Here is a 14,410-nt window from a genome sequence, read left to right as displayed (position 1 = left end):
ATTATTTTTTTTTTTTTTTAATTCCTTTTTTTTCTTTTTTTTTTTAATAAGAAAAACTTCAGCTTACAAAAAACAAGGTGTAAAAAGAGTAAAGATTTACAAAAAAATCATAAAAAACATGATTGATATTTTACACCCCAAAGGAACCAAGTCCAATCCTGCCTTGGGCAGCAGGACCCATCAGCTACTGACTCAAAGGAAACAAAAAAATAAAATAAAATTAAAAACCCCCAAGCCCTGGGTAAAACCCTTCCCCTTCAGAAGATTCCCTGGCTCATTTCCAGATGAGATAAAGCTGAGGGAGACTCCAGGGGATGCTGAGAACCTGCAGGAAGAAGCCATTGGGTGTTGCATAGCATCTTGAGTGCCCTGGACTCAGCCTCCAGCTCCCTGGCACCAGTTTGGAACATCCAGCAGAGAGGGGGGAACTGGGATTTATCCAGGGAGCTGTGGTTTATCCAGAGCTGGGGCAGGAAAACTCCTCAAAGCTGCTGGGAGGGGTGGAGCAGAACTTCCCAGCCCTGAGTGTTGTGGCAGCAGGAGGACAACATGGCTTCTGGCTCTTTGGATGGGTTTGGAGTTGAAGACATTCTTTTTTTTTATTTTTTTTCCTTTTTTTTTTTTTTTTTTTTCTGACAGAACTGCCCCGGAGAGAAACTTGTTCCCTTCAGCCTTAAAAATTCTTAAAAATCTTGCTTGCCAAGGGGGCATTTCCAACATGCAGCAAAGAAATGGATTCCTTTTGGAGCACGGTGAAGCCAAGTGCTGCAGGAAAAGGGGATTAATTAAGAACTTTTAAATCAGTTTACAGTTAATCTGAGTTGTGATTTAGACCTCACTAATCCCCCTCTGAGGCCTGGGGTCAGCTGGGGGGCAGTTCACACCCCGAAGAACCCGAGGCTGCCAGAGCTGCCACTTCCTGGGTGTTTTCTTAACAAACCTCGACTGAAATAAAAGCTGCTGAAGCCAGGATTAGGAGCAGGGCACTCGCAGCCAGGCAGCTGCTCCGATTGCCAGAAACATTCAGGCTTTTAATTGGATTCTCTCCTCCTTTTGCTGCTGCCTGGGAGTGTCCTTGAGGCAAAGGCAGCCTGGATCCGTGAGCCTGCAGCAGCTTAAGTCGTTAGTGGCATCAGGGACAGAAAGAGGAAGCAGAAACAAGGGGCTGTGCTGAGGGAAAAGCCTCACAAAAACCCCTGGAAGAAAAAAAAAAAAAAAATGAAAAATAATCAGGAACCCACCCAAGCTTGGCTCCTCACCCAAGAATTCTCCTCCTGTTCTCACAAGGATGAGGGAAAAAAAAAAAACTCATCTGCTGCTCAGCCTCTGCCAACAGCTCCCTTCCAGCAACCTTAACTCAGAGTGGGATTAAATTCTTTAAAGTGCTGAAGATTTGCTTTAATTCTGCCCTTAATCAAGTCAAGAGTGAAGCTGCCAGGGCATTACCAGGAGTGGGTTCTCCCCAGCAGCCCAAGGGAGCTCACCCAGGCAGAGCAGCTTGGAGAAGCTGTTTTAAAGTTTCTAAGCTGTGTTTTAAGGTTGTTTTTTTTCTGGAAACAGAGCTGGTGACAAGAAGTTTTGCTGGAAACAAACTCATTTACTCCTCCCTTTCCTGCAAAGTGCACAGAAGGCTTCAAGAGTTTGTGACTGCTTAACCAAAGAGAGAAAAAAACCAGGACCTAATTCTCTTCTCCGTGGGCTCGAGGTTGGCAGTGAGGGATTTGCTGTGGTTTGCAGAGGTGAAAAACTTGGGAAATGTCCAATTCCTCCTGGAGCAGGAGGAAACAGCCTCAAGGGCCACTTCAGCAGTGGCAAGAGAGTAAAGATGCCACTTGCTATGGAAATTCCCTTCCTCCAGCAGAGGTGTGGGGTGAAACTCTGCTTCCTGGGCCAAAGAAAAGGAACCTGGGGTGCTCAGAGCTTCGTTTCTCTGATTTCCACCCCAAGCCCCTGGTGCCATTTCTCCTCTGCAGAGCTCTCCCCCAGTGCACCCTTCAACCTCACCCAGCACCCATGGCCCAGACACCAGCCCAACACTCCCCATGACACAGGGATGGTTCTGGTCCTGTGGAGACAGAAAGTTTTGGGGGGAGGAGAGGGTTTGGGCAGCTTTTTTATGGCATCTTGCCCACCAGCAAGAAGGTTTCCAAGAGACCACGGAGGAGTCAGCTTTGCCTGCTCACTCTGGGCTGACCTGGGGGTCTCTGGCTCCCATTTTCCTTTGCATGTTGTTTTTGCACTGAGGAAGCAAGGTCCAAACCCCCCTGTGGGTCTCAGCAGGTTCTAAAGGATCAATCCCAGATCAATCCACAACAAAGCTGGGATCACCTGGTGAAGAGATGAGAAGCACCCCAAATAACCTCTGGCTTCTGAAGACTCAAAAGTCTTCAGTCTCTCCCCAAAGTGAAGCTCTCCAGAGAAATTCAGCCTCAAGATTCCTCTGGGTGCCAAGAATATTTTCCCTGTGACTTTGCCAGTTCAGCAGGGGACCACAGGATGCTTCTCCTCCCTTTCAGTTTTAATTCAGGGTTATGGGTTAAAGATTCTGGGGCACAGAGTTCCCTCCAGATTTATCATTGTCCTCCTCACACCAAATGTCCCTTTCCTGGGAATCTGGATCCACTCATTTGCAGATTTGTTTAGCCAAGATAGTGGGTGGCAACTGCCTTAATTTTCTCATTTTCAAGTTTTAACTTAATTAACTTCTCCTTTTAAGTTCTCATTTTTCCTGTAGTCACTTCTCCAGCCTTTCAGCCATGGCTAACAGCCTTCTGAGCTCTCTACCTTCTGGTTTATATCCCAGTTTTTGGGTGTAAGGGTGAGGACCTCTGCTCCTGAAGCAGCATAACCTCTCCCTGCAGCCTTTTCAGGGGCTGAGGACTTGGGATAAAGCAGCTCCCAGGACAGCACAATCCCTTTACCCTTCCCCTTTCTGCACTTTTGCTCCCTCCTCCACTCTTCCAGTCACTCTTCCACTTTTTCCTCATTTTCCCAGTATTTTGGGGCCCGTTCTACTCCTGCTTAAGCTGCTGCACATTTTTTGAAGATTGTTTTTTATCTCCCCATTTCCATTCTTGTAGCAGTTTATCCTCTGCTGCCAAATGACTGCTGTGGGAAGGCCAAAAGGCCCAGGGGAGGGATAATTTCAGACTCCAACCCCTTTGCTACCCAAAAATCCCTCTTGTCCAGGGCTGCTGGCCCAGGTTTTAATCAGATGATGATGAAAGGGTTGTGATGTCTGTACAGACCAGTGGCAAAGGTGAAGTAGCTGAGTTGTAAGTGTGAGGTAGTTTATTGAGGTGGCAGATCTGAGGAGAGAATTTCACTGCCTACAACAGCTCTACTCAGAGGTGTTCATATTGCTACTAACAAAATACACAATGCACCCAGGGGGGGCTTTTACCCCTCCCCAAAAACTGTGGTACCTTTCCCAAGGTGTCCCTGCCTGGGGGGGAAGCTCAAGCCCCTTCCAGGATTGGAATTTAGCAAAAGAATCCAAGATTTAATTTCACACCTCCTGAGGAGGTTGGGCTTAGGTTTTAACTACTCTGTTGATTGGTTCTGAGCACAGATTAATTAATTTTTATTGATTTATTAGGAAGAAGTCCTGGGTTTTTTTCCCACAGCAGCCTAAAGACATCCCTCTAAAATCATCTGGGAGAAATCCTGCCTAGGAGCTGGTACAGGGAATTCATGGCTGGAGTTTTAAGCACTGAAAATTCTGAGAGTTTCTCCATTTAGGAGCTTGCTAGAATGCTTCCCATCCCCACCTCCAATAAACAGCTCTCAATATTAATGGCACAGACACCCAAAACCTCCCTGAATTGAGGTTTTATTTTCCCCCAGGCAATCAAGTCTCAAGCAAAGCCTTCCCTCTCTCTTCTCAGACCTCATGAAGGGATTAAATGCAGACAAAAAAGCAGTGTTCAGGGCTGCTGCTTGGATTTTCCTGCTTCTTTTGAAGAAGGGAGCCTTGGCCACCTGAAACAACTCTTATCTATTGCATATTAAATTTAGGGAGGCATCACCACGGGCTGCATTTGCCAGTTGCTGAGAGTAAACCTGTACAAACACTGCCATGACAATGGGAACTATGATTTTCTTTGCTAACCCAGCATTGAGCATTATTTTTTTAACAGAAGGTGCTTCCCAAAGCATCTCTAGAAAGCACCTAGAAAAAAAAAAAACACCACTGGAGTTTGTAATCCTTGCTTTATGCTAAGTGAGGGATATCAACTTCCTGACCTGACTGGAGGGGCCTGAATGACCTCAGCAAATCTCAAAAAAAGCCAAATATAATGAAAAGCCAAATAAAATCCACCTTTGAGCAAGCTGTTAGTTGAGTTAGCACAGAGATTTCAAACATGGAACACTAAAAAACAGCTTCTGAGCTTGCTGGGAACTTCACCTGCAGAAACAAAATGTCCAAATGTCTTTGATCCTGAGAACTTGTGAAAACCCCACAAATCTCTCTGCTGCTTCAGGCAGGAGGGGGAAAATTTCATGACTTCTTTCCCAAAACTTCTGTCCCACCTGAAATATTATTGGGTACAAGGCACCAAATCTCAGGGATCATACAAAATCAGTTCAGGAAAATGGACTGCTGGGTAGAACTATCTCCACCTTGTCTCTTGCTTACAAAGTTCTCCTGCAACACCTCCCGTGGAGCTCTGGCAGCACCCAGAGGTTTCATCATTCTCTCTCTCTTTGGGATGCAGTGAAGCTCAGTCATAGAATCATAGAATCATAGAATCCTAGAGGTTGGAAGGGACCTGGAAAGATCATCTAGTCCAACCCCCCCTGCCAGAGCAGGGCCCCCTAGAGTCCATCCCCTAGGAACGTGTCCAGGGGGGTTTTGAATGTCTCCAGTGAAGGAGACTCCACAACCCCCCTGGGCAGCCTGTTCCAGGGCTCCGTCACCCTTACAGTAAAAAAATTTTTTCTGATATTCAACTTGAACCTCCTATGCTCCAATTTACACCCATTACCCCTTGTCCTATCACTGGTCACCACTGAGAAAAGCCTAACTCCATCTCCCTGACACTCACCCCTTACATATTTGAAAACATTGATGAGGTCACCCCTCAGTCTCCTTTTCTCCAAACTAAAGAGACCCAGCTCCCTCAGCCTTTCCTCATAAGGGAGATGTTCCACTCCCTTAATCATCTCAGTAGCTCTGCGCTGGACTCTTTCAAGCACTTCCCTGTCCTTCTTGAACTGAGGGGCCCAGAACTGGACACAATACTCCAGGTGTGGCCTCACCAATGCAGAATAGAGGGGGAGGAGAACCTCTCTTGACCTACTAACCACACCCTTTCTAATGCACCCCAGGATGCCATTGGCCTTCTTGGCCACAAGGGCACACTGCTGGCTCGTGGTCATCTTCTTGTCTACCAGGACCCCCAGGTCTCTTTCACCTCCACTGCTCTCCAGCAGCTCAGCCCCCAACCTATACTGGGACATCGTGTTGTTCTTCCCCAAATGCAAAACTCTACACTTCCCCTTGTTGAATTTCATCATGTTTCTCCCTGCCCAACTCTCCAGCCTGTCTAAGTCTCTCTGAATGGCAGCACAGCCTTCTGGTGTGTCAGCCACTCCTCCCAGCTTAGTGTCATCAGCAAACTTGCTGAGGGGACATTCTAGACCCTCATCCAAGTCGTTGATGAAGATATTGAACAACACCGGTCCCAGTACCAACCAGTCAGGCCTGGGGATGTTACAAGCAGTGAGAGAGTCTCTAAATTTCCACCAATTTATGTTTCCCCTAGAAGCTTTGCCTTCTAAAAGAAAAGAAAAAGAAAACCAAACCAAAGACACCTCCCCAAAGTGAGTCCATAGGACACACTTAATGCTTTTTACTGTTTTAATTTTATTCCTACACTCCAACTGCCTGGAAGTCCCTTGGTGGAGGTGGCAGTGCCACCCAGGAAAGTCTGACAACATTTAATACACATTATTCTGTTTGCTGCCTGGCATGAACAAACTTCAAAGTCAGACCAGTGAATTGTTCTGGTCACAACTAATGGGGAAAAAAATTTTGTTTTTTACAGTGCTTTACAGAGAAAAGCAGTTCTGCACAGTTTAAATTGGGAACATGAAGTGTGAAGGGGTAAAATAAAGGCAAACTGATGTAACAAGCTTGCTGCTGGAATAATGTTACCTAAAATAAAGAGGTTTCCATCAGCCACAGCAGGTGCTGTACCACACTTGGCCAGGAATCCATTAAAATTCTACATTCTTTAAGATATCAAATGAAAAAGAACCAATTTACTTACAAGTTGACCAGAATGAGGATCTGCTTGGAACAGCTCTGTCCCCAAGGCTGCAGGAGCTTCCTGGCCTTCAGACACTGACCTGCAAGGTGCCAAGAACCTCACAGCTCCTTGCTACAAGACTGGGACCCCATCCAGGAATCCCAGCAGACAAAAAAAAAACCATTTTTACCCCCCTTTGTACCAAAACACAGCTTTTTATGCTGCAGACACTTTGCCTGCAAGTCACAGCTGTGACCAGGGAACTCCACACCTGAGTTAAGTCACCTCATCTGCCTATGTTTTTGCCAAAGCAGAGCCTAAAGCTGGAATTATTCTAAATTAATCAATGTATTAGCAGGATTTGAAGCCATATCATCACAGCAGGGACAGGGTTTGCTTGCCAGACTGCCTGGGGTCAGGCACCCACTCCACTGGGCTTCAACATAACCACATGGAGTGTCTTCATCTTACAGGTGCAGAGAGGTAACTTCCAATCAGAATTTCTGGCAAACAGGACACTATAAAACAGTGTCTGCCACAGAGGGAGCACTGGGCTCTGCTTTTTATACAGAGAAGCCTGCAGTAGACAAATATAAACCAAACAGCATAAAAAAATGCCATACGCTATCGCTTCCAAATAAAAGCTGAATCTTACAGAAACCTCACAGTGTTGGAAAAAGCAAGTTTATTCACTTTGAAGGAGAATTCATTCCTTTCCTATCAGGGAAATCCTTTTTTTTTTTTCTCCTGCCTGCAGTACCTCCCCATCTCAGCACAACTCAGCTGACAGGGAGAGGCCACTCATGTCCCAAGATGTCACCACCAAGCCCTGCAAACTCCGCTGGGGCAACCAGAGCTGCAGAAAGGCTCCAGGACCCTTCCCACCTCTCTCTGGTGCCACCTGAATCCAACAATTAATGCAAAACACTCAGTCAAAAGATGAGCATTCCTAGCAGAGGGGCTGGGCTTACTGCAGAGCCAAATAATGTGGGTTATGGTTTGTTTTCTCTCCATTTCTCAGCTCAAACCGGGCCAAGGGATCCCGAAAGAGAACACACCCTGGGTAGAGCACAACTGGCATTTAGAGGAATTTAATCCTCTTAAAGGGTGGCCAGGCCTGGCAGGACAGCTGCACAGGAAAAACACCAGTTTGCCTTTTTACCTCTTAGATGAAAAAGGCAATGTTAAGCCCCATTTTTTCCTTTCTTTTTTTTTTTTTTTTTTTGGTTGGTTATCACAGAGCGCGTGTCCTGCTCCAGGAAAGAACCCACCAGGTACCTGATAACCACAAGCACCTGGGTTGGATTCTTTCAGGAATATCAATTTCTACCTGTGCTGAAGCCATCTCAGCAGTCACATTACCTTTTATGTGATCTTAATTGGGGCTGTGGTGTTTTTCTTCATTTTATTTACTGGTAGCACAAAAGAAAAAAAAAAAAAATATCCCCTACCTACTAAATACAGAGCTCTAGAGAGATTCAGAACAAATCCTTCCAGTCCCTGCTACATTTAGAGAACCAAAACTGAGACCTTTTCTATCAGTTCCCACAGGACTGTTTCAAACTGTCTCATCTCCCAAAAGAAAAAAAAAAAAACCCATAAATCAGAACATAACCATCTCAAAATGATACTTCATTGTCAAAAAGACAGTTGTTGTGGGCTCCAAAAGCAGCATCTTGCTCAGACATAGAAGAAATGGGAAGTTTTTAAGGACAGAGGAGACCTTGTGCTCTGACAAGATAAATATTTCTTGTTTGCTGTGCTCATCTCTGCGTGGCTGAAGCAATCAGCAGCAGCCAAAGAGAGAGCAGAGGACAAGAGATTAAAAGTTGCAGCAGTGGCAGTGGAAAAAGAGGAATTACAGTTGGGAAATTTACCTCTTCAGCCTCTCCAACAACCACTTCTGGTTGTCTGCTAGGCAAACACTGACATAAAAAAAGGAGAAGAGGAAGAGAAACACACTTTCAGAACTTTTCTGCCTGAAAATGAAACCCATTTTTTTTAAAAGAACTTCAAAATTTAGATTAATTCACCTTTCACCACTTAAAAAAAAAAACAAAACAACCCAACCAAGACTGAAAAACATGATGTCTCACTGCAGCTACAGATTCAGATTTGATTAAAACATGAAACAGCCAAACCCCAAATTACAAAACCACCTGAGGTGCAACTGTAGGCTGAGAAGTGACTATTTATAGTCAACTAAGGCCCTGTGTTCCTCACAGAAATTCTAAAATCAAGATGATTGCAGCTACAGACATTTCTGGAGCCTTTCAAACTTGACATGGAATTGAAGTACATTCCTTCCCTTTGTGTCCCAGCTTCTGTGCACACCCCTTGTGCAACACCATTGCCTTCACTTCATCCAGACCTCAGTGACAACCAGAAGGAAGGAAATTTTCCCATTCCAGAAGCAGTAACAGAAGCCAGCTCTGTCTCCCACTATTGTGATATTCCCAGCATTTTTTTCCCATGAGGAAAACAAACCACACTTGTAAAAAAAGTGCTGGCTGCCCACTAGAAGATGCCTCCAGGCTTCTGCTGGCACAGCTGGGCAAGCCAGAGCTCAGAGTTCTTCAGAAACCTGGTCAATAAAATTATGCCAGCAGCTGCCTGTTGGTATTGGCTTTGTTTTTGCTGTCACTGTCAAGAGACACACAGGTACACCCCTGATTTACTACCAGGTTTTGGTTTTGTTTAGAAAGATATTTTCTCCAGAGCAGAATTGCTTGAAAAGCAGTGACTGTAGCTGCCAGATTCAGCCCAGAGAATAAAGCAGCAAGGGTGCACAGAGCTCTGCTAACACTGAGAAAAAAAGCTCCTGACAGAGCTTGCCAGCCATGGGTTTGCCCTCAATTTATGGGAAAAAAAGTGATATCACAGAGATCAGTGAGACCTGGGGGATGTTTTCTCTGGTAGAAGAACATGAAACCATTTCTCCAACAAGAATGGCTCTCAGAGCAGTCAACTCCCTTGAACCAGCAGCCACCCAAATAAATACCTGGATGATTCCAACCCTGGAAATTCAAATGGCAATTAAGGGGGAGGAGGTACAATACCTGCTCCTTCTGGAGTTTGATCAGCATGACTAAGGACTGCTGGGTTTCTGAAGCCAGCTGACCATGTTCTGGTGGTGCTCACTTCTTACACACCTTAGGCAACCCCTCTTTTGATATGAGATGAATGATATTCAGCATCAAACTTTCTCACTGTGCTTCATGAGCACAATTTAACAGCAAGAAGCTCTCAAACCAAGATTCTGACTACTGAACTGCACAGAATCCTGCACATTTCCAGACTCTGGGCAGCAAACATGGTCCCATCACCTTCCTGCACTGGGCTTGTTTTTTTTTTTGTTTTTTTTTTCCTACAAAGAGGAAAGATGTGACCTCCAACGTTTTGTTTTTTTAAAAAAACAATCAACCAAACAACAAACCAAACAACTGAGACTGCTGATTGAGTTACAGAGCTCCCCATCATGGGAACATCAGTCTTCTGTCCTTATCAGGATTTTTGGACGGCACCTGAGCTTGGAGTTGTTTTTCTGAGATTCTTGCTTTGTCCTGCACTGTTCTTTGAGTGTAAAAAAGAATGTAGGCCTGGGTTTTGCACACCTCCTCCACGCTACATACATTCAGTTTGGAGTCGTTGCAGTGGACCCAAAAACCTAGGAAGCAAAGTGAGAAAGAGGACATCAGCACAGGAGGCATCACCCCTTCTGCCTGCTTTTTGGAACTGTTCATAGGAAACATCCACAGAGAAAAAAGGCTGTGGAGGAGAAAAGGCATCTTTCTCCTTTCCTCTACAGCTGCTCTGAAAAGGAGTTTCTGATCTGGAAAACATTTTGATGGTTTGTGTGCTGCTAAAAGAGTTTAGACATAGAAAATCATCATTTAAGCAATTGTATATTACAGCCCAAAGACTCAATTAGGAAAATAAAAACTCCCTGGAGACAGCCAATTTGTGCTTCTTTCTCCACAAGTCAGAAAGCAGAGTCAGTTCTCGTTCAGCTGCAGAAAGAGACTGCTGGAAATTCACAAAAAAACCCTGCGGATGTTGTTCCTGAATAGTCCCTGTCCAGCCTCAAAACACTTTCTGTTTATCTCATCATCCCAAGGATACTGAGAAAAGACACCCAGCTGGAGCAGCTCCATGGGGTTACAGAGCAGGAGAAAATGAAGCATTCATGCTGTTAACAGCAAGCAAGAAAAGGCATCCCAAAGGCTGCAAAGCAATCTGTGGCAAAAAAACAAAAAAAATGAAAGGGGAAGGGAAAGGGAAAGGGAAAGACAGGAAAAGGAAAAGAAAAAAAAGGAAAAGGAAAAGAAAAAGGAAAAGAGGAAAAACAAAGAAAAAAGAAAAAGGAAAAAGAAAAAAGAAAAAAGGAAAAAGGAAAAAGAAAAAAGAAAAAAGAAAAAAAGAAAAAAGAAAAAAGAAAAAAGAAAAAAGAAAAAAGAAAAAAGAAAAAAGAAAAAAGAAAAAAGAAAAAAGAAAAAAGAAAAAAGAAAAAAGAAAAAAGAAAAGAAAAAAGAAAAAAGAAAAAAAAAAGAAAAAAGAAAAAAGAAAAAAGAAAAAAGGAAAAAGGAAAAAGGAAAAAGGAAAAAGGAAAAAGGAAAAAGGAAAAAGGAAAAAGGAAAAAGGAAAAAGAAAAAAGAAAAAAGAAAAAAGAAGAAACAAGAAAGAAGAAGAAAAAAGAAAAAAAGAAGAAAAAAAGAAAAAAGGAAAAAGAAAAAAAGAAAAAAAGAAAAAGAAAAAAGGAAAAAAGAAAAAAAGGCAAAAAGGAAAAAGAAAAAAAAGGAAAAAAGGAAAAAAGAAAAAGAAAAAAAGGAAAAAAGGAAAAAAAGAGAAAAAAAAAAAAAAAGAAAAAAAGAAAAAAAGAAAAGAAAAAACCGAACTGAAAAAAACCTAAAGCAAACATGCTCCTGGCAATACACTCTGGGAACCAAGCTACTGAATGTCAGGAAACTTGATTCCAAAGCAACTTCTGCTGATGAAGCTTTACAAGGCAGCACTACAGGTATGGAATGAGCCCCGAGCTGCTTGGCTTTGTTTCCCCCATCCCAAGGCACACGCACCTCCCTCTGTGTTGTAGCAATATGCTGTGTAGTGTCCTGAGCCAAACCCTTTGCCATGATGCATCACCACAGCCGAGAGGTCATAGACAAAGGTCTCTTTGTCAAGAGAGGAGAGAGAGTCCCTGCAGCAGTAAGGTTCCATGTTTAATACCTGGTCAAAGAGGACATGGACCCCAATCTTCTCACGGTGATTACGTTCAGACCACCTGCAAGCACAAGGGCACGAATCAAAACCCTGCTGCTCCCTCCCTCTGTGCAGGGAGAGGCAGAGAGAAGGAGCTCTGAAGAGCTAAGGCCAAGCAGGTGTCAGGATTTTTTCCTCCTGTTTTCCCTCTGCCATCTCCTAAAGTCATCTCCTGCACACAGCTGACCCCGTCCCTCTGTTAGGATGTTGCTGAGATTCACACAAAGAGAGCCAAGCACCTACTGTGACACTAAAACAACACTTAAAATGCTCACTTATAAAAATACAAACCCTAAGCAGCAGTGCTAAACGTTTTAGGAACTTTTCATAACATTATTAACTTTCTCTGCTGTTTTATTCAAGAGGTAAATAGGTCATTTTGGAATTAGCACAGGCTTCCAGCTCTTGGTTCATCCAGCTCACAGCTGTCTGAACTCTGCAAACTCAAATACCACTGAGCAGAATTCAAGGACACCTTTTTGGCACCTAGATGCAGGCTGGTTGTCTCTCCCTGACTTTTTTTTACCTGGTTAATGTTTCCTTAGCCATTTAACTCTGAAGGAATGGTTAAAATTTGGGCTTTCCCAAAGAATCAAAGAAAACAGAGGTAAGATGAAGCTGGACTCCTCCATATCACCACTTTGTGGATGTTATTTACAGAACATTCCACTGTGTGTACAGGAGAAAACATGCTACAAACAAAACTGACTGGAAGGTAACTAGTCCTAGTAACTAGTACTCAGAGAGGGTATCACCCATCTGCTTGGGCTAAAATGTTTGTGCAGATGCATTTCCCAGGAAGCAACAGTAAGAATTTTTTTCCAAAAAGACAGAATCAGGGGGCTTGGCTGACACCACTCTGTGTGCCCCACTCACCTGAATCGTTTAAGGTGCAGTCGGAGGACCTGAGGTAGTCTGTAGATCATTAACTGCTTCTTAGCTTCACTCAGAACAAGAGGTTTAGGAGAAGACTTTCGCCGTTTGCCTACCAGAAATAGATTAAAAAAATCAAAATCAAGGCAAAAATTGTCACAGTGTCATTAATTTTCAAAAGGGAACACAGCACTTTTCCTTATGAACTTTGGAAAAGTTCTTATGAACTTTTTCTTCCAGCTCACAAGTGCTCAGGATGGACACGTGGGTAAATGGTTCCTAAGAATTCCTCCACAGAGCAGGAGCTTCTCTAGGATCAAAACTCAGGCTTTTAGTGAAGCTTTTTCACTTTTGTGCTGCTCCTAATCACACCAAGTTATGCCCTTCAGGCCACTCGTGCTGAGAAATACACCAGAAATATTCAGACAGAGCTGAGACCCCAGCCATCCAGGGCTGTAGCAGTTTCAACAGGTGAAGCATTAGTGTAAAAATTATACTATTTGATGTTGCATTTTTAAAAAATAATATTTATCAGAGCACTAGAATAAGGCTTCTAGTAGCAAGCTTCAGTAGCTCAAGAATGTAGTATTAATACAAGTGAGCAGAAAATGTTTCCAACCAGGTTCTGGCAGGGTTTCTGCCTGCCCAGGAACACAAAACCTCTCTTCTTTCTGAAGCAAAACTAAAGAGGGAGGAAGGTTCCTCTTCCCAGTGATTACTCTTTCCAGGACACTGAACATATGACTGTACCAGGAGAAAGACAGGTGGCTTTTAGGGCTTCCAATAAGAAATGTACCTGTTAATTAGATTTCTGCACCTCACTGCACCAGCTCAGAACAGATGGGTTGCTCCTCCTCCATCACGTCTGACAAGCAGTGCCCCCAATAATTTTTGGCACCTAGATGCAGGCTGGTTGTCTCTCCCTGACTTTTTTTTACCTGGTTAATGTTTCCTTAGCCATTTAACTCTGAAGGAATGGTTAAAATTTGGGCTTTCCCAAAGAATCAAAGAAAACAGAGGTAAGATGAAGCTGGACTCCTCCATATCACCACTTTGTGGATGTTATTTGCAGACCAGAATCTGTTCAGATTATATTTGGCTTTGTTTCAAGAACATGTAAGGCAATGATTATTTCCTAAAGCTCTGTGAAGGTACCTGGGACCAGATTTGCATCTTGATAAAGAACAGATCTCTACAAATATTTGCAACTTCAGCTGCTTAGCTGCAATGTAAGTCAAACTATTGGCATTTTCCTCCCAAGGGGCTAAACATTTGCCACAAATACCTGCATGGAAAAAAAAAATATTCAAATCCAGTTTATCAGAGTAGCTGAGCTGCATGATTATACACAAAGCTGAAATTATTTTCAGGTAGGTAATGACCTTACACTCAGACCTACTGCAGGAAAGCAGGAGTCATCTTCTAGCTGAGCACAGCAAAAGATGTGTTCACCTACCAGGTAATACATTAACCTGAGACTCCCAGAATAATGTCACTTCATTGCATCTTGACAAAATGCTTACAGAGAGCTGGAAAGTCTAACCTGGCAGCAGACCTTGAGAGCTCCTCATTTGTGATTTCTGGTCCCTGGATTCAATCAAGGACAAGCAGCATACAGATGACTTGTTATAAAAGTGTCCTGGTTTGGGCCAGGATAAAGGGGATTTTTTGTCTTGTCCTTTTGCTTTCAGCTCAGTCTCTTGTCAGGAGCTGCACTGCTGAAATGAACAGCAAGTTTCTGTTCAGTGGCTGCTCTGGGACTGATCCCACTTGATGTTCAGAGTTACTGCTGGAGCCTGGTGTGCAGAGCCAAGGCCACTGCTCAGCTCTGAGGAACATTTTACCCTCCAGAAGGAACAAAGAGGTCCCACCTGCAGCCTCCTTTGGGGAGGGAGGGACAAGAGAGATGCCAGAACTGACCAAACAGAGGATTCCATCCCATACACCTCATACTCAGGAGAAATTGGAGGGATCACAAGGGTCAAACCCTTCCTGCTTCCCCTTCTTCCCCTCTCCCTGTTTCC

The 14,410-nt window shown here is 43.7% G+C and overlaps 1 protein-coding gene and 1 long non-coding RNA gene across 4 annotated transcripts in view; both read right to left on the bottom strand.

Annotated features, from left to right (window-relative positions):
* Window positions 1–6,317, bottom strand: LOC139807487 (uncharacterized). The gene is made up of 2 exons (XR_011730573.1): window positions 5,681–6,317; window positions 1–4,705 (listed from the first exon to the last, which is right to left on the bottom strand). It is a non-coding gene; the product is annotated as an uncharacterized lncRNA (long non-coding RNA).
* Window positions 6,318–8,962: 2,645 nt separating this feature from the next.
* USP49 (ubiquitin specific peptidase 49) overlaps window positions 8,963–14,410 on the bottom strand; it is a 29,161-nt gene continuing 23,713 nt past the window's right edge. For 2 of the 3 annotated variants that reach the window (XM_071768500.1, XM_071768499.1), the window contains exons 5-7: window positions 12,390–12,498; window positions 11,330–11,535; window positions 8,963–9,921 (exon numbers count right to left, since the gene is read on the bottom strand). In XM_071768500.1, the coding sequence (XP_071624601.1) occupies window positions 9,731–9,921; window positions 11,330–11,535; window positions 12,390–12,498 (506 nt within the window). In that variant the 3' untranslated portion in view covers window positions 8,963–9,730. The remainder of the gene's footprint in view (window positions 9,922–11,329; window positions 11,536–12,389; window positions 12,499–14,410) is intronic. The other variant, XM_071768501.1, reaches the window with a different exon arrangement.

The sequence above is a fragment of the Heliangelus exortis genome, chromosome 25 (genome assembly GCF_036169615.1).
Source record: "Heliangelus exortis chromosome 25, bHelExo1.hap1, whole genome shotgun sequence".
Taxonomy (NCBI): domain Eukaryota; kingdom Metazoa; phylum Chordata; class Aves; order Apodiformes; family Trochilidae; genus Heliangelus; species Heliangelus exortis.
This window is presented reverse-complemented; position numbering and strand designations above follow the sequence as displayed.